This window comes from Cucumis melo, chromosome 4 (assembly GCF_025177605.1).
Source record: "Cucumis melo cultivar AY chromosome 4, USDA_Cmelo_AY_1.0, whole genome shotgun sequence".
In the NCBI taxonomy this organism is placed as follows: domain Eukaryota; kingdom Viridiplantae; phylum Streptophyta; class Magnoliopsida; order Cucurbitales; family Cucurbitaceae; genus Cucumis; species Cucumis melo.
Window position 1 is genome coordinate 22,424,714 of NC_066860.1, and position 27,272 is coordinate 22,451,985.

The following is a 27,272-nucleotide window of genomic DNA, read 5'->3' on the forward strand; positions in this document are numbered from 1 at the left end:
ATACGTGTGTCTTCTAGTTTCAGTTTAGTTGTGTATTCTATATTGTTTTTTAGTTTTTTTGCTTGCATTTTAACAGACACATAGTTGTTGAAATGGGATTCTCGAATGATTGTCGTTTTTTTTCCCGAAGAAGTGACTCTTATATTTGTTTATTTCTTTGTGCAACTTTAATATGAGGTTATTAAGGAAAGAGATAAAAGGAAGAAGAAGGGAGAAGGGAGAGTGAATAGGTAGAAAAGACTTCCTTTTCCCAGGTTTTTCTATTCTTTTTCTTTAATATTTTGCAATTTTGCTTGTGTGATTTTTGTATATATTATTGATTCTTTCCTTTATCATTCATTTTGATTTTAGAGATCGTCGTTGGTAATTTTGAGGTGATTTAAGAAAAATTGGTTGCCCGTGAATCAATTTTTCTATATTACTTTAACTCTACCTTGATAGGAGACATGTCTAGTTTCACATTAGTTGTGTATTCTATGTAATTTTTTTAGTTTTTTTGGTTGCATTTAAATCCTTTATCTCTCTATGCATATTTAATATGGGGTTATTAAGGAAGGGGATAAAGGAGGAAGAAGGTAGAGAGAAAAGGTAGAAAAGACTTCCTTTTCTCTGGCTTTTCTATTCGTTTTCTTTAATATTTAGCAATTTTGCTTGTGTGATATTTGTATATATTATTGCTTCTTTCCTTTATCATTCATTTTGATTTTAGAGATAGTCCTTGGTTATTTTGAGGTGATTTAAGAAAAATTTGTTAGTTCGAAAATCAATTTTTCTATATTACCTTAACTCTACTTTGATAGGAGACATGTCTAGTTTCACTTTAGTCGTGTATTCTATATAATATTTTAGTTTTCTTGCTTGCATTTACACACACACTTGGTTGTTGAGATGAGGTTCTCGAAAGATTGTTTCTTCTTTTTTTTCCAGAAGAAGCGACCTTATATTTCTTCATATCTCTGTGCAAACTTAATATGGGGTTATTATGGAAGGAGATAAAGGAGGAAGAAGGTCGAGAGAAAAGGTAGAAAAGACTCCCTTTTTTCAGGTTTTTCTATTCTTTTTCTTTAACATTTTGGAATTTTGCTTGTATGATATTTGTATATATTATTGCTTTTTCCCTTTTATCTTTCATTTTGATTTTTGAGATCGTTCTCGGTTATTTTGAGGTGATTTAAGAAAAGTTGGATGTCCGAGAATCAATTTTTTTATATTACCTTAATTCTAACCTTGATAGGAGACATGTCTAGTTTCACTTTAGTTGTGTATTTTATATAATATTTTTATTTTTTTGCTTGCATTTACACACGCACATGGTTGTTGAGATGAGGTTCTCGAATGATCGTCGGTTTTTCTTTTTCCAGAAGAAGTTACCTATATTTCTGTATCCATATGTCAAAATTTAATGTGGTTATTTATCGAAGGAGATAAAGGAGAAAGAAGGTAGAGGGAAAAAGGTAGAAAAGAGGAGAAAGAAGGTAGAGGGAAAAAGGTAGAAAAGACTTCATTTTCTCAGGTTCTTCTATTCTTTTTCTCTAACATTTTGGAATTTTGCTTCTGTGATATTTGTATATATTATTGCTTCTTTCCTTTATCATTCATTTTGATTTTAGAGATCATCTTTGGTAATTTTGAGGTGATTTAAGAAAAATTGGTTGTCCGGGAATTAATTTTTTTATATTACCTTAACTCTACCTTGATAGGAGACATGTCTAGTTTCACTTTATTTGTGTATTCTATGTAATTTTTTTTTTTTTTGCTTGCAATTAAACACACACATGGTTGAAATGAGGTTCTCGAAAGATTGTCGGTTTTTTTTTTTCAGAAGAGGGGACCTTATATTTCTGTATCTCTATGTGCAAATTTAATATGCGGTTATTAATGAATGATATAATGGAGGAACAAGATAGAGAGAAAAAGTAGAAAAGACTTCCTTTTCTCAGGTTTTTCTATTCGTTTTCTTTAATATTTTGGAATTTTGATTATGGGATATTTGTATATATTAGTGCTTCTTTCTTTTATCATTCATTTTGATTTTAGAGATCATCCTTAGTAATTTTGAGGTGATCGAAGAAAAATTGATTGTCGGGGAATCAAGTTTTCTATATTACCTTAACTCTACCTTGATAGACGACATGTCTAATTTCACTTTAGTTGTATACTCTATATAATATTTTTAGTTTTTTTGCTTGCATTTACACACATATGGTTGTTGAGGTGAGGTTCTTGAATGATCGTCGGTTTTTCTTTTTCCAGAAGAAGTGACCTATATTTCTGTGTCTCTATGTCATAATTTAACATGTGGTTATTTAGGAAGGAGATAAAGGATTTAGGGTAGCAAAGATTTCCTTTTCTCAAGGTTTTCTTTAACATTTTGGAATTTTGCTTGTGTGATACTTGTATATATTATTGCTTCTTTCCTTTATTATTCATTTTTATTTTAGAGATCGTCCTTGCTAATTTTGAGGTGATTTAAGAAAAATTGGTTGTCCGGGAATCAATTTTTCTATATGACCTTAACTTTACCTTGATAGGAGACATGTCTAGTTTCACTTTAGTTGTGTATTCTATGTAATCCTTTTAGTTTTTTTTGCTTGCATTTAAACACACAATTGGTTGTTGAAATGTGGTTCTCGAAAGATTGTTGTTTTTTTCCGGAAGAAGTGACCTTATATTTCTTTATCTCTCTGTGCATATTTAATATGGGGTTATTAAGGAAGGAGATAAAGGAAGGAAGTAGAGAGAAAAGGTAGAAAAGACTTCCTTTTCTCGGGCTTTTCTATTCGTTTTCTTTAATATTTTGCAATTTTGCTTCTGCGATTTTTGTATATATTATTGCTTCTTTCCTTTATCATTCATTTTGATTTGAGAGATCGTCTTTGGTAATATTGAGGTGATTTAAGAAAATTGGTTTTTCTGGGAATCAATTTTTCTATATTATCTTAATTCTACCTTAATAGAAGACATGTGGGTTCTTTCTTTGGCCTTTGTTAATGTCTTCTTCTAGTTTCACATTAGTTGGGTCTTTTTTTTTGTTACTTCTTTTAATTTTAAATCTTGCTTATTTGGTTATGACGATTGAATAATAAAGTTAAATTTATTTCTCATTGGATAGGGTGGATTTTATTTTCTTTTGGTCTTTGCTATTTGCACAGGGGTTGGAAAACTTCAACCCCTACCCTCTTTTTTATGACATTCTTTTAGATTTGTTGGCTGTTTTCTAATTGAACTATTGGACTGTTCAAAATAATGTTACTATTTCTTCTAGTCGATAAAGAGCCATTTCTGATGGATTGTGAATTTAACTATTGCATTGTTTTAAAATGTTAATTAAGTTTCTTCTTTTTCTGATCTATTGTTGCCCTGTCTTTTATTTTTAATTTAGATTTATTATTTTTGGATTTTGTATTATGAATTGTTTTTTTTTTTGAAATTTTGAGTTTCTTCTTTTTCTTTCTTTCTTTATCCTTTGTTGTGCTATGTTTCTTAATGAGACATTTTTAATTTAGATTTATTATCGTTTAGCTTGCTTGCATTTTGAATAATATATGGATTGTTTTTTGAAGTTTTGAATTTTTATTTTCTTTTTTCGATCGAGGCCTTTTTGGGAGACATTTTTAATTTAAATTGATTATCTTTTAGTTTGTGTTTTTATATTATTGATTGTTCAAAAATTATGATAAGTTTGTTTTGGCATTTGTTGTTCGATGACTTTTTATGAAACATTAATTTAGATTTATTATTTTTTTAGGTTGTTTGCATTTTGTATTATTGATTGTTTTTTTGAAAATTTGAGTCCTTTTTTGTCTTTTATTGTGCGATGCCTTTTTATGAGATATTTTTAATTTAAGATTTATTATTTTTTAGCTTCTTTGCATTTTGTGTTATAGATTGCATCTTTGCATTTTGTGTTATAGATTGCATTTTGTGCGATGCCTTTTTAGGAGACATTTAGCTTGTATTTTGTAGTACTAGGGATTGTTTTAAAATTTGGAATTTGTTATATTTTTACTTTTGGTATTCTCGGTCTTTTCTTTTCTTTCTTTTATTTTGTTAGTTGGTGGTATTGTTTTTCTTTTGAACAAATGTTGAATTTATTTTCATTTTGTGTAGTTGCACTTTCTCTATGATGATGTTCAAATTTTTTCCACCCGCTCATTCAATATTATCGTGTCTATTTGAGATCTTCCCTTGTTTCTCTTTTGTGTTGGTTTTTTTTTTTAGGTTTAGTTATGTTATCGATGTTTTCAGAGTATTGTCAAGTATATGTTTTTCTTCTTTTCATTCTGAGGTTTTTTTTTCTTTAATTGTGTCTTGCTTAATTCCATTCATAGTTTTGAATTTTTTCTTGTTTAATTTCGGGATACATTATAACTTTTTTTTCTTTATCATTTATTATGGGAATTGTTCTTTTTTTATCATTTATTATGGAGATTGTTCTTTTTAAGTTTGAGGCGATTAAAGAAAAATTGGTTGTCCGGGAATCAATTTTTCTTACCTCTATTGTTAAGAAGATATATGTCTTCTAATTTCATTCTGGTTGGACATTGAATAATCATTATTATATTTATTTCTTGGTCGTTTGTGCAATGTCTTTTTAAGATATATTTTTAATTTAGATTTATTATCTTTTAGTTTGTATTTTTTGCTTAAAATTTTTGAGCCTTTTGTTGTTTGATACCTTTTTATGAGACATTTTTAATTTAGATTTATTATCTTTTAGCTAGCTTGCTTGCATTTATTCTGTACTGTGGATTGTTGTTTGAAATTTTGAGTTTTTTTTTTATATTATCCGCTTGCATGCATTATGGGATTGCTTTGAAATTTTGACTTTCTTTTTTTCTTCTTCGTGTGATACCTTTTCATGGGATATTTTTAATTTGAATTTATTCTTTCAGCTTGTCTTAGAGATTATTTTGAAATTTGAAATTTGAATTTTATTATGATATTTTTACTTTCAGTATTCTTTTTCTTTTTTCTTTTCTTTTCTCTTTATTTAGTTGGTGATATTTTTTTTCTATGAATAACTATGGAATTTATTTTCTTCCTACTTCGTTGCATTTTCTCTATGATGGTGTTCAAATTCTTTTCATTGTCTCTTTAAAACTTTACTGTGTCTATTTGCTTATTCAAGTTTGCCCTTGTTTTTCTCTCTTTTGTGTTTTTTCTTTAAATACTTTGAAATTCTTTTTGTTTGATTTTTTTGGATATATTATAACTTTATTCTTTTATCATAATTATTATGGAGAGTGCTTTTTGTAAATTTGAGATGGATTTAAGAAAATTGGTTGTCTGGGAATCAATTTTTCTATATTATTTCAACGGTAATATAAGATGTGTTTTCTAGTTTCATCTTTGTTGAAATAATATAAGACGTGTTTTCTAGTTTCATCTTTGTTGGGTCTATTTTTTAATTTCTTATTTTAAGAACGAGTGTAGATTTCTTTTCTGATTCCTTTTGTTGTGCAACGTCTTCTTAGTAGATTTTTTAGTTTAGATTAATCTTTTAGTTTCATTTTTTAAAAATTTAATTTTAGTTTCATTTTTGTATGTAGATTGTTATGTGATTGTGAATCTTCTTTTTCTTTTGTCATTTGTTGTGCGATGATTTTTTATGAAACATTCTTAATTTAGATTTATTATTTTTAGCTTGCTTGAATTTTGTAGTTTTGAAACTTAAAGAGTTTTTTTTCACTCTTTTTGGTCCTTTGTTGTGTGCAATGTTTTTTACGTGGCACTGATTTATTATTTTTAGCTTACTCATGGTTGTTCTCAAATTTTGAGCTTCTGTTTTTTTTTCCATTGTTGTGTGGTTTCTTTTATGGGATAATTTATATTTAGATTTATTATGGATATCTTTTGAAATTTTGAGTTACTTTTTTTCAACGGCTTTTGTTGTGAGATGTTTTTTTATGAGATATTTTTAATTTAGATTTATTATCTTTTTAGCTTGCTTTCCATAGATTATTTAAAAATTTTGAGTTTATGCTTTTTTTTGTCCTTTCTTGTGAGATTTGTCTTTCATTTTTAATTTAGATTTCTTATAGCTTACTTATCTGCGATGTCTTGCATTTTTGCATTGTTGGTTGTTGCGGAATTTTGAGTTTTTTTTTTGGTATTTGTTGTGTGATAACTTTTTTCAAATTTTGAGTTACTATTCTTTCTTTGTTGTTTGTTGATTATTTTGAAAATTTGAGTTTCTGCTCTTTTTTTTCTTGTCCTTTCTTGTGAGATTTTTCTTTCATTTTTAATTTAGGTTTATTATAACTTACGTATCATGGATTGTTATGAAATTTTTAGTTTTTTCTTTATCTTTGATCCTTTGGTGTGCGATATCTTGCATTTTTGCATTATTGGTTGTTGCAAAATTTTGAGTTTCTTTTTCTTTTCGTCTTTGTTGTGTGATAACATTTTATGATACCTTCTTTGTCCTTTGTTGTGCTATGTTTTTATAAGGCATTTTTAATATAGATTTATTATCTTTTTAGATTGTTTTGAAATTTTGAGTTTCTGCTCTTTTTTTGTCATTTCTTGTGAGATTTCTCTTTTATTTTTAATTTAGGTTTATTATAGCTTACTTACATTTTAAATTTGAGTTTTTTCTTTATCTTTTCTAATCATTTGTTGTGCGATATCTTACATTTTTGCATTATTGGTTGCAGAATTTTGAGTTTCTTTTTTTTTTTTTGGTCTTGGTTGTGTGATAACATGATACATTTTTAATTTACATATATAGTTTATGATACATTGTTGTGCGATGTTTTGTATGAGATATTTTTAATTTAGATTTATATCTTTTTAGCTTGCTGCACCATAGATTATTTTGAAATTTCGAGTTCTTGTTCTCTTTTTCTTGTGTCCTTTCTGGTGAGATTTCTCTTTCATTTTTAATTTAGGTTTATTGTTTACTTGCATTTAGTAATGGATTGTTATGAAATTTTGGATTTTTTCTTTTATTTTTCATCTTTGTTGTTGCGATGTCTTGCATTTTTGCTTATTGGTTGTTGCGGAATTTTGAGTTTATTTGTTTTTGGTACATTTTTAATTTAGATATATTATTAAAGGGTTTGCATTATGGATTGTTTTTTGAAATTTTTGTTTTTTCTTTTTCTTTTAAAGTCTTTTGTTGCGTGTTGTTAGTTTTTGAGGTATTTTTGATTTAGATTTAGAATCTTTTAGCTTCTACATTTTGTATTATTAATTGTTTAATTTAGATTTATTATTATTATTATTATTTGCATTATGGATTGTTCTACATTTTGATTTTCTATTTTTTATTTTTCTGGTCATTTGTTGTACGATATGGGGCATTTTTATTTTAGCTTGTATTTAGTATTAGAGATTGTTTTGAAATTTTTACTTTTGGTATTCTTTGTTTCTTTATTCTTCTTTTTAAATAATGTGTTCTTTAAAAGTAATGTAAAAAATAGGGTAGAGGCAAACTATCAACAAAAATAGGCTAATTTAGATACGTGATTTTGCTTGGAAGTCATGAATGGGGTTCACGACTTCATTGCATGGACTTCATATATTTATTATGTATATATGGAGTTAATATATATCACTCCAAATTTCCGTTTCTAAAAATATTTTTCTTATTAAATACTTTTTCAATTTCAAATTTCAATTTCCAATTTTTTAAAAAAAATATATGTTAACAAAATATCTTATTAAATATTTAAATTTTCAATTTTCAAAAAGATCTTCCTAAATTTCAAAAATACATTTCCTTATTAGATATTTTGGAAAGATATTTTTGTAAATTGAAAATTGGAATTTAGAAATATATTTAATAAGGAAAGATATTTTTGAAAATTGGAATTTGGAGAATTAAATATTTAATAACGTATTTTGTTAATATATATATATATATATATATATATATATATATATTGGAGATTGAAATTTGAAAATATATCTAATAAGAAATGTATTTTTGAAAATTGAAAATTGAAATTTGAAAAATATTTAATAAGAAATATACTTTTGCAGATTGGAATTTAGAGATTTGAATATTACACATCTTTAAAAAAAAGAAGAAATTGTAGGGTTCATGCATTAGACATTACTTTCTTACCCTATTTTTGTGGGATACACGACTCGACTCAAATTACACTATTTTTTTAATAGTTTGCCTTTTATTCTATTTTTGGCATTACTTTTAAAAAATATATTATTTTGAAAAAAGACTTTCTTTTCTTTCTTTTATTTTGTTAGTCGATGATATTTTTTCTCTTCGAATAAATGAAAAATTCATTTTCTTTCTACATAGTTGCATTTTCTTTATGATGTCTAAATTCTTTTCTGTCGCTCTTCGAAACTTAATTGTGTATGATTATTCAAAGCTTCCCTTCTTGTTTCTCTCTTTCATGTTATTTTTTTATGTAAAATTCTTTGGTTTAGTTCTATTGTTATTGATGTTTTTGGTGTTGTATATGTTGCTTTTGATATAATTTTCTTTATTTTCTTTGTTCAACATAGCAATATAATTTTCTCAGATTTGTTTGTCCTCTAATTTCATTCTGGTTGGGTTTTTCTTTTTTATTTTCTTATTAAATTCTCATTTTGTTATGACATTGAATAATCTAATTATTATATTAATTTCTTGTTAGGACAAGTGTAGATTCTTTTTCTTAGTCCTTTGTTTTGGGGTGTCTTTTTAGGAGATATTTTTAGATTAGATTTATTATCTTTTAGTTTGTACTTTTGCATTATGGATTATTTTGAAAGATGCATTGTTTTTTGAAATTTAGGTTCTTTTTTTTGGTCATTTGTAATGTTTTTTTATGAGACATTTTTAATTTAGATTTATTATCTTTCCAGCTTGTTGCATTATGAATTGTTCTAAAATTTTGAGTTTCTGCTTTTTTTTTATTTTTTTTTTGTTCTTTGTTGCGATTTCTCTTTATGAGACATTTTCTAATTTAGGTTCATTATATTTTTAACTTGCATTTTGTATTATGGAGTGTTATGAAATTTTGAGTTTTTTCTTTTTCTTTTTTTGTCATTTGTTGTGTGATCTCTTTTCTAGAGAGATCTTTAATTTAATTTTATTATCTTTAAAAATAAGTTGTGCGATGTCTTGCATTTTTGCATTATTGATGTTGTCGAATTTTGAGTTTCTTTTTCTTTCTTTTTTGTCATTTATCACCATGACTTTTTTTAGACATTTTAAATTTAGATTATATTTATTATTGTTTAGCTTGTTTGCATCATGTATTATGAATTGCCTTTTGGAACTCGAGTTTTTTTTTCTTTTTCTTTTAAGTTTCTTTGTTGTCTGTTTATGAGAAATAATTTAGATTTATTATCTTTTAATTTTCTTGCATTTTATATTATGAACTGTTTTGAAATTTTGAGAATCTTCTTTTTCCTTTTTTGGTCATTTGCTGCCATTTCTTTGCGAAAAGTGTCCAGCACTGGCTTTCTTCCCATTCTCGTAAAACATGCCTAATGCAGTTTATGACATTGTACCAAGTCACATTCTCATGAAAGAGGGTCACATTCAAATGTGCAGAGTTGTCCTTGTGCTTTTCGTTGGCGATGACGATGGAGAGCACGTCAACTCCTTACGGAGCTTGTAGTCTTTCTGAAATCATCCCATGTAGCAGTGTGACTTTAGCTCTCTCTCCCCTGTTGGGTTGAGAAAGAGTTAACTTAAATGAACCTTCTTAGATTCCTTCCGTAACCAGATAATCATGTACCTCTAGCAGGACCTAGAAAAGTACCCCGAAGGTGAGCTCTGCAAAATCTAGAAATACTCGACCTGAAAGAAAGTGAGTCACTAGACGGCTTCGTAGGAAACCTTGTAACCTAACTTAGACCTTTCCTTTAGATAACCTACAAATAACCTGCTAGAAATAACCTGAAGGTGAGCTCTGCGCTCTCTAAAGATCTCGTATAGGAGCAGAGCCATAGACAACATCCTCATATCCTCATGACGCGACAAAGAGGGGAAGTTCAGTACATAAATTTGAATAGTGAAAAAGTCAACTAACAGCTAACCTTTCCTTCTTGATCCCTCTCTCCTTAGTTTGAGTTGTCGGTAGCATCTACCGACTTCCGAGTTTGTGGTATATGGCTTCGCTCCGCGAAGGGAGTGTAGGTGCACGGTTTCCTTCCTACCAAGCCAATTTTTCTCAAATTCTTTGAGCCTTGTCCCGTTCGAAGGACTCGTTCATTCCTTGCCGTAAGACCTACCATCATCCTCAGTCTTCAAGCTAAGGTGTCTCTCCCCCGGAGGGTTGAGGGGAAGGTGTTAGTGGTTCCGAAGGAACTCCTTATCAATAAGGATAGGGGGCTCGGGGGAAAGGGAAAAATGGTTCTTTGATGAAATTTCAAATTTTCGAGAATATTTTGAGATACTCTATTTCTCTCCATTAAAAACAAATTTCAAAATTTCAAGAAATTTATACATATCAACAAAAAATCGATTTTTATGACTAACTATATTAGTTCATATCAAGATTTTTTTTTTAATTTATAGTTCTGATACATATTTAAAATTCTATGATTCATTTTTTTGTGTTATATTTTTTTCAAATTTTAGCTTTATTTTTTACCCAAAACTTTAATTTCTAAAACAATTTATTTTGAAAATAACTAGATATAGAAAAATCCTATATTTGTTTTGAACATTATTCAAACATTTTTCACGAAATTTCTCATTATTACAACTTCAAATATTTCTAAACTTTATTTTGTAGTATAATTAGTTTTCCATTTGTTTTAAATTATGTCCTTGTATTGATTTACACATCCATTTACAATGGACATCTAAATGTTGTCGTACATATTATAAATGACAATCATATATAGTCTAATTAAGTCACAATGGAAGTTTCAGTAATTAATTATAACTTATATCACTTTTTTTTTTGAAATTTCCATAGAAATTAATATTTCCATGAAAGTGGAATATCGAAACTATTGAATAGACTTCTATTTTGTAAATATTTTTAGCAGTTTTAACATTATTTTGAGTTCGACAGTGTCAATAAACGGCTACTCAATGATGACCTAAACTTAAGCTCTAATGGAAAAGAAAACCACCAACTACGAACAGCTTTGATACTATATAGTCAATAATTTTTAGAAAAGTATTTCTTATTCATATAGAATCAGAGTAAATTTTTAAACTGAAAATTTTTCCTTAAAACATACTATAATTAGTCAAACAAAAAAAAAGTGTTTAGTCAAATATATATATTTTAACAATTAATTAATCGTGTTAATTACAACAATAATTATAAAAATTAGTTGGATTTCGATCAATCACAATATGTTAATAGTTAAATAAAATTAAGACTATGATCCTAACTTAAAATTTAAGTTTTTATTTTAGTTAGTAATAAAATTGATATAAAATTTAGATTAATAAAAGTATGGTTGAACTTTTTTTAAATTCAAGGATATTCTTAAAATAAAACTTCATCTAAAAGTAACGATAAAAGGTGATTTTGAATCCTTTTAAAAGTTTAAGGACGTTTAGAATTATTTATTCTAAATTAGTTCTATTTTTACTCCGATAAATACTGAATTAAAATAAAAAATGTGTAATTTGGACGAGATGTTAAAAAAAAATCACAGCACATTTAAATTTATTAATGTTTATAAATAAATGTTTTATTTTTTATACGTTACAAGTCATATTACACTATTTCAAATTTCAAAAAAAACTTCATTATCTCTTCTTCGAAACCCTCCCTTCACAACTTCTCTCTCATTTCTAACTTCTTCGTCTTTCTTCTCAACTGCAACGATCTCTCTCCTCTCCCCCCTTCTCTTCGCTCTCTTGTCTCCTTCGTCTTCCTCATCTTCACTCTTCCCATCTCTCAATTTCCATTCTCTAAAATGAAGCATGCACCCAAGAAACCCTATTTTGCTATGTACCCATGTTGCCGATCCACTGCCATCTTCTATTCCTAGCGCTAACGGCGCCGGAATCAAGAGCGGCAGACCCCTCGGAAACCTACGTCGTCTTCCAAAGAAAATGCTTCACCGTCCGATCCCAATTCCATGGTTCCCGATTCCAAACCCTTGCCGACTAAGTTGAAGAGCCTGCTCCCTCTTCTAACCCACTTAAGCGCAAGCTCAGTATGGAGACCGTTCCTGAGAATTCCATCCCTTGGTTGTCTGATTCTATTGCGAAGGTAGTTTACGTTGTGTGATTATGGGGGTTTTGGTATATTTTTGTCTTAATTTCGGTGGTGAAATGACATTTTCCTGTAATATGAAAAATTAATTTGGTCTTATGTTGAATCGTCTCGCAGATTAGAGAAGATGGAAAATCTGGTGTAGAAAATTTAACAGAGGAGTGTGTATCCACAATGGCAGACGTTACTCGGCTTCTAATGAAGGTTTTTATCTTTCTCGTGCTAATATGCGCACCTAAGTGCACCCCTATCCCTGCAACCGTGTACTAAAAAAAGGTTGTTGCAGTTGTTCAAAATGTCTATAGATAATTTGTATGCCATCCTTTATATTTTGAATATTGTAATTTTGTAGATTGGTGGAACTGAGTTCCGTATGCGGTTGAAATCATAAACTCAAGATTAATCATCAAGTTTTGGATCTTGTTAAGTGAAATTAGTTCTATTACTAAAGCATGAAAAAAGATAAACTTTAATAAAGATTAAAAAACGTTTGACACTTTATAGCTTGATTTGTGTCATAGACTTCTTAAAGCATGAAGTCTCTCATCATGATACTTTGAAAAATTGCATGCCTTTAGTAGTTCATGGTCTCCACTGTTCTTCCTTTTCATGGTTAACCTTTTAAAATGAATTGAATACAATTTTAAACACCATCTTTATAATCTCAGAATAATTATGCAGGGTTTATCAGAATAATTATGTTTGTTTTTTCAGATATACTGAATATTACTTTGATTACTCGTTCATTTTGATTTCTGTTTTTAGTCGATTATGGCGGCTCACTTTGGAAATTTCTGTTATATAGCTACTGCCAAAAGCTTTAAATTGCCTTCCAGATGCACCTCAAAATCAGCTTCATTCTTTGTGTTTTCTAATTTCTAGCTCACTCTATTCAGCCATGGAAGTACGGAGGTAAGTTAAGTTCCCTTTTGGAATTCAAGTTCTTCTGTGCTTCTTGTTGGAGTTTAAGAGGCATTTTTGTTGTTATTCTTCTTCTTGCGTAACTGTGGTTGTGGAATTTGGGTTTTAAGTAGTGAAAGAACTTGTATTATAGTTTTCTGTGGTAAAAGGAATTGAACCCACTTGCCATATGTTCACTCAATTTGATTTTTTACTGTAATTTGAGTCAGTTATGGTCATTTTCAAGGGGTTCAATTGCATCTGGGAAGTTGGGAAGGAGTCAAAAGGGATTTTTTAAGCCAGAACTGACTTCTCTCACTTTCTTTTTCTGCACTAATAACTTCCAAAGTTTTTGTGACTGTTAGAAGTTTCATCAAGTGTTTGTGTTTGTGTTTGCTACTTGGTTATGCTTTATAATTGCTTTAGGTTCACAAAAATACTAAAATCTGTAGCCCTGTAGTTCTATCCATTTTAAGAGTTTGAGACCTTTTTGTGTGTAGGAACTAACACAAATTGAACATTTCAAAAGTGAAAAGTTGGGTTTATAGAAAATGTAGTGCCATTTGGTTGAGTTATGACTACTTTTGAAGATGGTTTTATTTTAACTATGACTGCATTCGCTAGTTTGTTTTTTTGGTACTTCATTCACTGTCCATTTTCTCTCCATGGTCGAGTTTCTCTCCCCTCATGTAGTTTTAACAACATTCATTAGATCACTCTTTAAATCATTCAATTACAAAGGAAAGGCTACTTAAATTCATCATCAGTAAACTATTTTTTTCCTTTAGTAACAATCACTCACATCATATTCATTTTCAAGGGGTTCAATTGCATCTGGGAAGTTGGGAAGGAGTCAAAAGAGATTTTTTAAGCCAGAACTGACTTCTCTTACTTTCTTTCTCTGCACTACTAACTTCCAAAGTTGCATTTTTTTCTTGTATTTGAGGCCCCTTGAAATTTTGTTGTTTGTTGCCCTCCTGTTTTCCAGAGCTTCTTTCCTACAACGACTAAGATTGTTGGTACTCTGGGTCCTAACTCTCGATCTGTACAAGTTATTCTGCTTGTTTGACGGCTGGAATGTCCGGTATGGTTGGCTTCCTTAGCAACTCTTCTTTTGTTAAAGTAGGGAACTTTTGTTTTTCTATTCTTTCTTTGGTGGCTGCTAGTTGCTCGGTTCGACTTTTCATGGCGTAGTCCGGAGTACCATCAAGAGACTTTGGAAAATTTGAAGATGGCTGTTAAAAGCACCAAGAAACTTTGTGCTGTATGTTCGTTTTTAATATGTTTGAGTGTATATTTTATCATTTGAACTTTTCTACCATTTTCTTAGTAACTTGGCCAAAGAATAAGTAAGATAATTCTTCTGCTTTTTTCAGGTTATGCTGGATACAGCGGGTCCTGAGGTGTTGGTTGTAACTAAAGTGAGAAATCTATCTCTCTTCAGGAAGATGGGTTTGTTGTTCTAACACCCAATCAAGAACTAGAGGCATCTTCGGAGCTGCTACCTATAAATTATGGTGGATTTTCAAAGGTTGGGAAATACTGTAAAACTTCATACTAGTGGAACATTTTAGATTAGGCCAAATCCACAGCCAAACAAGGAAAATCTGTAGCCCTGAAGTTCAGGAAAAACTTTCTATGAATTAAAGTTTTATTTTAAATTGATATTCAAAAGCCCCTTGTATATTTCTAGAAGCGGCTATTTGTTGTTATACAAGAAAATAAAACAAACAAATAAATAAATCCAAACTATTATTTAATCTAAAATCATCAACTAAACCAATGTTAACTGACTATACTAATGATCTAATTACTTGTCTGCATCGTGTCGGTTGCTTGATGCAATTTACTCTCAGTCAAAATTTCATCGTATGAAGACACGTGAGTTTTTCATTAAAAATTGATAAGAGGTTGAGATTTTAATATTCTTTAGTTTATGCAAATAAGGTATTTTGCAAAGTCAAACTTCATAAAAGATAGGCGTCCTTTCCTTCACTGCATTGATTATACAGTAATCTCCTTCATATTACTAAATTTGAAATTTTCTTATATAGGTCCTTAAGAAAGGAGACACCCTTTTTCTTGGTCAGTACCTCTTTACTGGAAGTGAAACATCTGTCTGGTTGGAGGTAATGGAGCATATTGGTAGCGACCTTCAAATTTTTTTTCACTGTAAGGAATCGTGGTAAATGATGTTATGTTGAGTTATGTCTGTTGGGGATTTATCAGGTTTTCGAAGTGAAAGGAGATGATGTTGGTTGTGTGGTAAAGAACTCTGCCACGTTGGTTGGTACGATGTACACTTTGCATGCTGCTGAAATTCACATTGATCTTCCAACACTTACTGAGAAAGACAAAGAGTAACATTCTTCGGTTTCCTGTTTGTTATGTCTGTTAAGTCTCTCTAATTGATTGCTTGCAATTAGCTTATACAACCTTCACATGATTGGTAGTTCATAGTATTTTTTGATGCTGACTGGTGACTTTAGATCATAGCTACGTGGGGAGTAAAAAACAAGATCGACTTCCTCTCTCTGTCACATGCTAGACATGTGGAAGATGTTAGACAAGTATTATTTCCTTGCATTGAGTCTTCACTTTAAACAAATGATCGACTGTGGGTGATTTGACTATGTTGATTATTACAATAGAGGATATTGATTGCTAAATTAAATTTTTATGTAGGCTCAACAATTTCTTTCTAAGCTAGGTGACCTTAACCAAACTCAAATATTTGCAAAGATTGAAAGTGTAGAGGTAAGTCATTGTTAGCTCACTTTTTACTCGTATTCTTTACCATGGTTACCTTAGGATTGATTATTTCTGTTTTCTACATTGTTACAGGTGTTTTTGTTTCAGAAAACTGCCCTTTATAGATGTAATATGGCTGGAAAGCCTGCTGTTTTAACTCGTGTGGTAGACAGCATGACTAACAACTTGAGACCTACACGTGCAGTAGCTACTGATGTTGCCAATGCTGTACTTGATGGTGAGTTATTCAATTTTTAAATCTCCTTTTGTTTAAAGACCGAAGATGTAGGGATTTTTTAAGTCATGGTTCTTTTAAATCCCTCTCTACCTTCTAAAGCCACAGATCTCATAATAACTAATGCTGAAGATTGGGTTGAACTTTTTAAAATTTATCTATTTTATGTTCAATTGTATCATTATATTTAGTATAAATCAGGGTTCTTAGTTCCATTCTTGACTGGGGGTATGATTGTATGACGTTTTTTATAACCTGTCTTCTCATGAGTGTGTAGGAAGTGATGCAATTATTCTTGGGGCTGAGACATTGCATGGATTACATCCAGTAGAAACCGTTTCAACCGTTAGTAGAATATGTGTTGAGGTAATTTGTGTGTGTATGAGATAGAAACACAGTTTTTGAACTAAGCTTTATGTAGTATAAGGTATTTCCATTACTTTTTCATTAATGAATTAATGAAGGCACAACTTTCATTTGGAGAAAACGAACATTTAACGTGAGGTCATGAGTGCACTAAAAGGACTAGAAAAGGGCCCATTAAAGGGAAGTAGAAGGAAAACACGAACCCTTGTCGAGAAAGGATAAAGTTACCAGTAAAACAAAGGAATATCTCTAAAAGTGGAGGCTGTTATGGCCAAAGAAAATGCTGCATGCTTTCCGTTATAACCACCATTTAGTGTTGCATTCTTTTGTTACTCTGTCGAGTCTCTTTAGGTAAGTTTCTCCCCTACAAAAAGAACTAAAAAGTTTCTTTGATACTATTTAAAGTAAAAAGAGAAGGGAAAACATTCTAAAATCCTGTGCACTAAGGGGCTCGTGAGTTAGAAAAAGTTCACCCAACCGAAGGTGGAACCTTGATAGAGGCCAGAGTTTCTCCCCATCCCCTTTCTTTTGATAAGAACTCTTGCATTTCTCCCTATCCGTATTTGTCACATAATTACCTCGATTCTTTTAACTTCGAAACAGAAAATTTTTATTGATCAAATGAAAATATTACCAAGGAACTAAGGAAGTTACGAAAAACTTCCAATCGAGGAATTTAAACATCTCAAAGATAGAAACAAATAATTACAGTAAAATCTCAATACTCCACCCAAATGATAAAATAAAAACCATAAGCTACACAGTTATGAAGTTTCAAGGAGAGTAAATTCGAAGAAAGCTAACCTACCTAAGAACCATGAATTCATTTCCAAAGGAACATCTACAATAAAGGCTGTTTGCTGCATTCAATCTCTTCCTTCATATGCTGCAAGCCATGTACGTTAATTGCCACTTTTTTGTAAGAGAAAAGGAGGGAAGATACAAAATATCATAAACATGAAAAAGCATAAGATCGAATTGTATTCTGGTTTCAAAAAGCAATATGTGACATGAATGCTTCAAGGTGTGATAATACATAATGTCATAACCATGCTTATTCTTAATATAGTATTATGTTTCATTGTGCATTTGGAAGAGAATACCAGGATGTAGGTTCATTTATCAACCTTCATTGTTGTTCGTTTTAAAGAGTTAGTAGGTGTTTTCAACTGATAATCAATAGGTCAAACTATTAGTTTGTTTTTGTGAAGAACATACAGAAAAGAAGTAGATAATTGATACCACAGTTACTCTCGTGTGCTTTCTAATAAGCTTTTAATAATATTATTCTTTTAGGTTATTGGAGCGTTTTGGTATTTATTCACTATAGAGAGAAAAACAACTTGCTGGGAAGAAAGCTAGGCAAATTGTTCTCTAAACTGCAATTACATAGGCAAACTTTTGAGTGCCAATTTGAGTGCCGACACCTTTTGCTCTCCAAAAGTTGAAAATGCTTCCAATTTTTTTGATTTTGGAATATTCAAAGACGCTCTTCGTATTGTGGGATCAAGAAAGATCGTGAAGTATCTGTTTTTGGTGGGGTCTACAGAAATTGAGGTTCGTCTTCAAAAGATTCTTTACCCTCTGATTCATTTTTTTGTATGTATTTTTACAAGTTTAGCTTATTGTCTATTATAAAATTATACTTGTGCTTCTTTGGCATTCTTGTTATGTGAGAAACAAGAAAGTACTTACCCTAGTAATGCATATTTTTTTGAGCAAGAGCTTATAGGAGGACTCCATGACATTTATCCCTTGTTCTCACTTGACATCAATTCTAGAGCTTATAGGAGGACTCCATGACATTTTTCTTTAAGAGTAGCTTTTGTGCTTTTGCAAAAGAAAAGACTGATGTAGTTTATTGATTTATCATGGATAAAAGATTCTTGTCTGAAAATGAAAGAAGTTTACAAGTTAGAACTTGGAAACTCACCTAATGAATATGGATGATTGCATTTCATAAGTACTTTTCAAGTTCTTCACATCTAGATGAATTACACTATACTCTAAGATTAGTGAAGTTAAAATTTCGTAAGAGAAAAGGAGGGAAGATACAAAATGTCATAAACATGAAAAAACATAAGATCGATCTGTCTTCTGGTTTCAAAAAGCAATCTCTGACTTGCAAAATGAGTATATAAACCAATTTTCCTACACAAAGCCAGAGTGAATCCCAAGTACTCACCGTGAAGGTTGTTAAAATCAAATCTATTAGGTCTTATTTGATAACTATTTAGTTTTGATCTTAACCATAATAATGTTCATTTTTTCTAGGTAAACATTTGAATTCATAGTCAAATTCCAAAACCACTCCTCCTATCACTCTAACATATACTTGTGATTGGAACTCTAAAAGAACCTGCTACGGTTGCTCTGAACTCCAAAATCTTGAAATAGGTTAGGTTAAGGAGTCAACTGCCTCAGCTTGTGGACCTCCTGGAACTAAGATGCAAGTCATTGGAATCGATTATGGATGGATAGAGTATTTGTTGTTTCATCAATGGATTGGATGTGATGCAACAAACATGTTTAGGTGGGCAATTAGAAAATGCGTGTTTAAATCTCACGGAGCCATAGACTAGAGATTAGAGTATGGGTTTTGACAAAGTTTATAACTTACAACCTATTTAACTAGTATACATTATATGTTCCAAAGTCATGGTTCTTCACTTTACCTCAAGTCTTTAAACCGCTTTGAAACATTTGCATTACTTCTTATCATGTCATCCTTACCCATCATCGACATCTTGCAGACAAATTTGTTTTAGAGAAGAGGACTGACCCTCTAGAATGGGACCTCTTGAAACCTGTTCCATTTGACATCGATGCGAGGCCACTAGAAACCATGCTTGGGCATAATTCTGATGTCCATTATATGCACATTTGTACAAAGGTCAGCATTCAATCGGTTATTGTAGAGGTTGAAAAGAGCTCTTTTGCAGCTTTTGTACTATTAGAAGATGCCTAAATTTTTATCTCTACGATTTATTTTTTCATTTTAGTTGTGATCTTACATTTGAATTTGACTTTCTTTTTCGCAATTTCAGGATTGTTCTTTGAAGACAGACCAAAAGCCCGTGTGTTGAGTGAAGGAAGAGTGTGATAAGAGGTAAGTGTTTTCCTTTAATTGAAAATAAAGGAGTTTTTTGTTGTTCTTTTGTTTCAAGTTATGTAAGATGATAGTATTTTAAAGCTTATCTATTTCCCACTTCCTTAAATCATAATTCGTCTTTGATGTTAGGCTTCATTACATTTTAGATAGAATTTAATTGGGTGATGGTTGGAAATAGCACCAAAAGTTCTCTATCTTTCACAAATACTACCCTTTTTTACTAGACTATCTTCGAATTGAATATGTCGAGACCAAAACAAATAAAACTTTTAAAAGTGACATGTTTGAACGGTCAATTTTGTTCTTGGAGTAAGGACAATGCTCGAATAAGGACAAATATAAGACTTATGGAATAAAAGTTTTGAAGGTTTTCTAGGTGAAGTTTAAAAGTATTTGAGAAACCCTTGGTCATTGATCCAGTTTGAATTAGGGAAAATACGGTTGTACGGTCGAACTTAAACAGTGCAAAATTTTATGGCTTTCTTTTAAATTCTGTATATATATTTTTTTAATTTTTAGTTTAACCTCTTTAATAAAATTTGATATACATTTTTGTTTTCTTTATGTAGGAATAAACGGAAATGAAGTATAACCGAACATGGAACCTTTGCAAGCAAGGGGAGGTTTTCTGTTCCCCTCCTTTCTTTTTCCATCTTTAGAATCTTGGTTAAAATTAAAATTATTTATTCCTAGAATAAATACCATGCCTATTTTGCTTTTTAGCTTAGAAAAGCATGTCTGCCTAACCTTTGAGCATGAAGCTCGGGTTTGTGGTTGTGTTTGTTATTTGAAAATCTTAAATATGTTGAAAATGCATATTTTGATAACTTAGAAATGATTAGAAGACATGCTATTCGTTTTCTGAATATTGTGATTACTGTACATACTTAATAATATGTGCTACTGAAAAAAATGACCCAACCAAAACCAGACTTGCCTAGCCCTTCGAGTTTAGCCAGTTAGGTCAAGTAAAATGCGTTGAGCTCCCTCAATATCAGAGCTTGTGTGGGGAACTCTTCATTTTTGGCCTAACCAAACCCAGACTTGCCTTTCCCATTGAGTTTAGCCGGTTAGGTCAAGTAGAATGCGTTGGGCTCCCTCAGTATCAGAGCTTGTGTGGGGAACTCTTCACTTTTGGCCTAACCAAAACCAGACCTGCCTCGCCCTTAGAGTTCAGTCGGTTAGGTCAAGTAGAATGCGTTGGGCTCCCTCAGTATCAGAACTTGTGTGGGGAACTCTTCACTTTTGGCCTAACCAAACCCAGACCTACCTTTCCCATAGAGTTCAGCCGGTTAGGTCAAGTAGAATGCGTTGGGCTCCCTCAGTATCAGAGCTTGTGTGGGGAACTCTTAACTTTTGGCCTAACCAAAACCAGACCTGCCTCACCCTTAGAGTTCAGCCGGTTAGGTCAAGTGGAATGCGTTGGGCTCCCTCAGTATCAGAGCTTGTGTGGGGAACTCTTCACTTTTGGCCTAACCAAACCCAGACCTGCCTGACCCTTAGAGTTCACCCGGTTAGGTTAAGTAGAATGCGTTGGGCTCCCTCAGTATCAGAGCTTGTGTGGGGAACTCTTCACTTTTGGCCTAACCAAAACCAGACCTGCCTGGCCCTTAGATTTCAGTCGATTAGGTCAAGTAGAATGCGTTGGGCTCCCTCAGTATCAGAGCTTGTGTGGGGAACTCTTCACTTTTGGCCTAACCAAAACCAGACCTGCCTGGCCCTTAAAGTTCAGCCGGTTAGGTCAAATAGAATGCGTTGGGCTCCCTCAGTATCAGAACTTTTGTGGGGAACTCTTCACTTTTGGCCTAACCAAACCCAGACCCAGACCTGCCTTACCATAGAGTTCAGCCGGTTAGGTCAAGTAGAATGCGTTGGGCTCCCTCAGTATCAGAGCTTGTGTGGGGAACTCTTCACTTTTGGCCTAACCAAAACCAGACCTGCCTGGCCCTTAGATTTCAGCCGATTAGGTCAAGTAGAATGCGTTCCCTCAGTATCAGAGCTTGTGTGGGGAACTCTTCACTTTTGGCCTAACCAAAACCAGACGTGCCTTGCTCTTAAAGTTCAGCCGGTTAGGTTAAATAGAATGCGTTGGGCTCCCTCAGTATCAGAACTTGTGAGGGGAACTCTTCACTTTCGGCCTAACCAAACCCAGACCTGCTTTTCCCATAGAGTTCAGCCGGTTAGGTCAAGTAGAATGCGTTGGGCTCCCTCAGTATCAGAGCTTGTGTGGGGAACTCTTCACTTTTGGCCTAACCAAAACCAGACCTGCCTTGCCCTTAGAGTTCAGCCGGTTAGGTCAAGTAGAATGCGTTGGGCTCCCTCAGTATCAGAACTTGTGTGGGGAACTCTTCACTTTTGGCCGAACCAAACCCAGACCTGCCTCACCTTTAGAGTTCAGCCGGTTAGGTCAAGTAGAATGCGTTGGGCTCCCTCAGTATCAAAGCTTGTGTGGGGAACTCTTCACTTTTGGCCTAACCAAAACCAGACCTGCCTTGCCCTTAGAGTTCAGCCGGTTAGGTCAAGTAGAATGCGTTGGGCTCCCTCAGTATCAGAACTTGTGTGGGGAACTCTTCACTTTTGGCCTAACCAAACCCAGACCTGCCTTTCCAATAGAGTTCAGCCGGTTAGGTCAAGTAGAATGCGTTGGGCTCCCTCAGTATCAGAGCTTGTGTGGGGAACTCTTCACTTTTGGCCTAACCAAAACCAGACCTGCCTTGCCCTTAGAGTTCAGCCGGTTAGGTCAAGTAGAATGTGTTGGGCTCCCTCAGTATCAGAACTTGTGTGGGGAACTCTTCACTTTTGGCCTAACCAAACCCAGACCTGCCTTTCCCATAGAGTTCAGCCGGTTAGGTCAAGTAGAATGCGTTGGGCTCCCTCAGTATCAGAGCTTGTGTGGGGAACTCTTCACTTTTGGCCTAACCAAAACCAGACCTGCCTTGCCCTAAGAGTTCAGCCGGTTAGGTCAAGTAGAACGCGTTGGGCTCCCTCAGTATCAGAACTTGTGTGGGGAACTCTTCACTTTTGGCTTAACCAAAACCAGACCTGCCTCACCCTTAGAGTTCAGCCGGTTAGGTCAAGTAGAATGCGTTGGGCTCCCTCAGTATCAGAGCTTGTGTGGGGAACTCTTCACTTTTGGCCTAACCAAAACCAGACCTGCCTTGCCCTTAGAGTTCAGCCGGTTAGGTCAAGTAGAATGCGTTGGGCTCCCTCAGTATCAGAACTTGTGTGGGGAACTCTTCACTTTTGGCCTAACCAAAACCAGACCTGCCTCACCCTTAGAGTTCAGCCGGTTAGGTCAAGTAGAATGCGTTGGGCTCCCTCAGTATCAGAGCTTGTGTGGGGAACTCTTCACTTTTGGCCTAACCAAAACCAGACCTGCCTCGCCCTTAGAGTTCAGCCGGTTAGGTCAAGTAGAATGCGTTGGGCTCCCTCAGTATCAGAGCTTGTGTGGGGAACTCTTCACTTTTGGCCTAATCAAAACCAGACCTGCCTCGCTTTTAGAGTTAAGCCGGGTAGAACTTTTCACTTTTGGCCTAACCAAAACCATATCTGCCTTATGCTTAGAGTTCAGTCGGTTAGGTTAACTAGAATGCATGCAATCCTAGTGGGATGTTTTTATAAAAAATTAAAGTTTGCTGAGTTTGAGATGGAAATAATTGTCTCTTTTTCCTTAAAATTTTGATGAAATTGCATTTCTTTTTTATTTAAGTCAGATTCTTATTTTGAATCTTGAAAATTTTCTTAATTCATATTTTTGTAATGTTGAATGAGTGAAACAATGTTAGGGTCTGATATCTTGGAGGAGTGTTGGGATGAGGATTTAGGAATTAATTCCTCTTTTTTAGAAGAATCTGAATCTATATAAAGGTCTTCTTCTCTATTTCCATTCATTTGTGGTAATCTTGTAAGTTCTTTAATTTGTGGTGGAAATTCAAGGATACTCTGAGGTAATTCGCCATTGGTTAGTGTTTCTTGGTTGATTATTAACTATTATTCCAATTGGATCTAAAACCCAATTGTCCATACCCAAAGTGAAATCTTTTTGTATAATTAAGAGATTCTTCCACTTTAATTTTGTATTTACTACATAGGTGCTCTATCTTGAAATGCAAATGACTTAACTTTAGTTACTCTCCACCTTACAGTCATGCAAATCTTAGATCTCTCAAAAGTTTTCCTCTTTTGTTTCAATTGTACATAAGAGAAGAAATAGAAGATTTATGAAGGTAGAACAATTAACAAGTAGAAGAAGATGAAGAGAATGGTTAGTGAAAGAAGAAAGAACACAAAGGTTAACTGGTTCTGATAGGTTTATCTTCTTTATTGCTTTTCAATCTGTGTGAAGAATTTTACCAAAAGAACTCTCTCTCAACTTCCTTTATGACTTCTTTTGCATGTAGAATTTTAAAGGATGTGCTTCAACAATGAGCCTAATGATTACATCAGAAAATATGTATTTTTCTTTTATTTCTTTTTGTCTAACCAACTTGGTTAGCATGTCGAAGCATTGCTAGAGGTATGGATCTTGACAACATATGTTTCTGTTTTCTCAATTTTTTTTCTAATGAAGTGATGCCTATTATCTATATGTTTTATTATGTTGTGAAACGGGTGATTCTTAGATATATTATGCTTTAGTTATCACAATATATTTTGATTTTTGCTTGTTTGATTCTGAAGTCATTCAATAACTCTTTTTCTCTCAAAGTTTGAAGTCCCCCACATCACATTTGACTTATGGAGAGTATTGTAAGCTCTATTTGGACAAAAATGTGATTAATCACTTTTGCTTGCTTGTGTTATGGAGTTTCTTTTCTTAGCTTGAACGTTGTTTCAAATTTTCAAGTTTTAAAACATGACATAACAAAAGGAAACGTTAATAAGCAAGAAAAAACAGTACACACATACATATATATGTGAATACGTGAGTCAAAATTCATGTAGTTTTGCTTTCAAATTTTCAAGAATGAATTGACTCAATTGAATTCTAATTTTGTTCGTTCCAATTGCACGATTGAGTTCGATTTCTAAAAGATGTAGGTTGGAAAAGGAGGTGAGTTAACATGAAAAGGAAGAACCATAACAAGAAGAGCACTGGATTCGTGGAGAAATGGGAGAGAGACTCCATGGCTCCCATTTGTGAAACTTTTGCAATCGATATTAATGTCGATCTTGACAGGTAATGTTAATCTGTTTAAGTTGAGAGGTTTTGACTACTTCATGAAAATAAGTTTGATATAGTCCCTAATTTAATGTTGGTCCGGTAGAGATACAAATATAAGATCCGATCTTGGTTCTTTTTGCATGCAATTCTTGTGGATTGTTCTGAAAAAAAAAAAAAAAACTAAGTTTGCTGAATTTGAGATTGGGTATGTAAATAACTGTCTTTTTTACCTAGAATTTTTGATGAAATTGTATTTCTCTTTTGTTTGAGTCAAATTCTTCTTTTAAATATTGAAAATTTTCTTGATTCATGTTTTTGTAATGTTGAATGAGTTTGAAACAAAGTTGGGGGTTGAAATCTTGGATGAATGTTGGGATGAGGATTTAGGAATTAATTCCTCTTTCTTAGAAGAATTTGAATCTATATAAAGGTCTTCTTCTCTGTTTCCAATCGTATGAGGTAATCATGTAGGTTCTTTAATTCTCGGTGAAAATTCTAAAATACTATGAGGTTTTGTTGCTTTCTTGGGGGCTGAATTCTTGCTTTCTTAATAGGTTTTGTTGTTTGTTTTCATGCCATTGTTGAAAGTCTTGAGGTATTTCTTGATTGTTCCCATGCTTGGTTTATCGTAAGAACTTCTTGATTGTTTCTTGGTTGATTATCAACTATTCTTCCTATTGGATCTAAAACCCAAATGTCCATACACAAAGTGAAATCTTCTTGTATAAGAGTATTATTCCACGTTAAGTTTCCATTTACCATACAAGCGCTCTATCTTGAAATTCAAAGGACTAAACTTGAGTTATTCTCTGCCTTACAGTCATGCAAATCTCAGAACTATAAAAAAAATTTCTCTTTTGTTTCAGGTATTTAAAGAAGAGAATTTCTCTCTTTCTCTTTCAGGGATAGAAGATGTTTAAAGGTAGAATGATTAATAAGTAGAAGAAGATGATAAAAAGAAAGGTTTGGGAAAGAAGAAAGAACTATAGAGGTTAACTGGTTTGGCTAGGTTTATCTTCTTTGTCGCTTTTCAATCTGTGATGAATTTTACAAAATAAATCTTTCTCAACCTCACTCATGACTTTTTTTGTATGTAGAAATTTAAAGGATATGCTTCGACAATGAGCCTGATGGTTAATTCAGAAAATAGGTATTTTGTTTTTATTTCTTTTCGTCCTCCACCTTTACAAGTAACATGGAAATTGCTACTTTGGTCTATTTGTCAAGTAGTTCAAATTCGATTACATCAAGGCATCATATGAATTTTGTTTTCTCTAACGACTTGGTTAGCATGTTGTAGCATTGCCCGAGGTATGGATCTTGACAACTTCTATTTCTCTTATCTCAATTTCTTCTATAATTAAGTGATACCTAATATCTGTGTATTTTATTATGTTGTGAAACTGATGATTCTTAGTTAGATAGATTGTGCTCTTGTTATCACAACATATTTTTATTTTTGCTTGTTTAATTTCGAAATCATTTGATCACCCTTTTTCTCTCAAAATTTTAAATCCCCACATCACATTTGACTTATTGACAACTAAAGAAACTCCATGAATATTGATCGAGATATTAGAATTGTGAATCATGAATATTGCCGAATTACCCACTTGGCCGCATAGACCATCTCTTCGCCGCATGACATTCCTTTTTGGCTGCATGCCAACCTCTTAAAAGTTTCTTGACATTTCCTAAATGCCTAGCTTTCTTGCCTAGTATAATTTTGGCCATCTAGCCTTGTCTTATAGAGGTTGTCCTGATGCCTCTCGGAACATACCACATCTCAATCTTTGGCTGCCCAACTTGTCTTTTTAAAGGTTTTCTCTAATGGATAACCCGACTCAATCAGGGACAACAGCTCCTATCGCCTACCCTCTTCTCGTCTATAAAGAAAGTTCCACTCCCTATCTTAACAGCATATTTCATAGACTGATTAGTATTGGGATAGACATTCCTCCAATGCATCGGCAAGATCTCATGGATGACCTCTATTGACTTATTTGACCTATCAACGGCTACGTGGGCAACCGGATAAGGGCTCCTTCCTTCTAACCTACATAGACAGGATGCTACCGCGGAGTGGGACTCTTTAACTTCTCATTGTGATAGCTAGGGAGGGCTAGTCTCTGTTCTTGCTCTGAATTGGTCCTTCGCTTGGGGCTCCAGATCGAGTTTGATAGTAGTGGAGAAAGATTAGTCTGTCTTGTTCTTGCTCTGACTCAATTGGGAATGGACCTTCCTCTTTTAGTGACCTTTCTTCCACTGAAATTTCTTAGTTTTGGCTCTTTCTTGCTTCTTTCTTCTTTCTTGGATTCTCCTTGCTTCAGTAGTTTCAGGAGACTAGATCCGTTGATCGGCTTTCGTCAGCTATTCATGAGCATATCTTGGTTTTGATTGGCTGGTTACTGGGATCCCATCCCTATTAATGCTTTAGAAAGACTTTCCAAAAAAACATACTGAAAAAGAGAGATTTGACTCTTTCATGATTCTACAAACCTGACGCATACTCAACTCCCAAAGAGCTTCAACTACTAAAGCAAGAAAAAGAGAAAGTGGTCCGTGGTAGTTCCATTACTGAAACAAGAGCCA

General features: G+C 32.7%; 1 protein-coding gene, 1 long non-coding RNA gene and 1 pseudogene across 2 annotated transcripts; all 3 read left to right on the top strand.

Moving 5' to 3' along the window:
* Positions 1-18: 18 nt before the first annotated feature.
* LOC127148899 (uncharacterized) lies at positions 19-10,404 on the top strand. The gene is made up of 4 exons (XR_007820126.1): positions 19-230; positions 928-1,021; positions 1,362-1,489; positions 9,515-10,404. It is a non-coding gene; the product is annotated as an uncharacterized LOC127148899 (long non-coding RNA).
* A 1,691-nt stretch (positions 10,405-12,095) lies between these two features.
* On the top strand, positions 12,096-20,589 carry LOC103502753 (pyruvate kinase 2, cytosolic-like; annotated as a pseudogene).
* On the top strand, positions 15,936-19,372 carry LOC127148969 (uncharacterized). The gene is made up of 4 exons (XM_051083406.1): positions 15,936-16,041; positions 16,316-16,404; positions 18,807-18,915; positions 19,158-19,372. Exons 1-4 carry the CDS (start codon positions 15,936-15,938, stop codon positions 19,370-19,372), a joined length of 519 nt encoding a protein of 172 aa, XP_050939363.1.
* Positions 20,590-27,272: the final 6,683 nt, after the last annotated feature.

Coding starts and splice junctions, on each gene's coding strand:
- LOC127148969 (XM_051083406.1), top strand. CDS start 15,936: ATGGCTGGAAAGCCTGCTGTTTTAACTCGTGTGGTAGACAGCATGACT. Junction 16,042..16,315: donor TGCCAATGCTGTACTTGATG/GTGAGTTATTCA, acceptor ATGAGTGTGTAG/GAAGTGATGCAATTATTCTT. Junction 16,405..18,806: donor TTAGTAGAATATGTGTTGAG/GTAATTTGTGTG, acceptor GAAATAGGTTAG/GTTAAGGAGTCAACTGCCTC.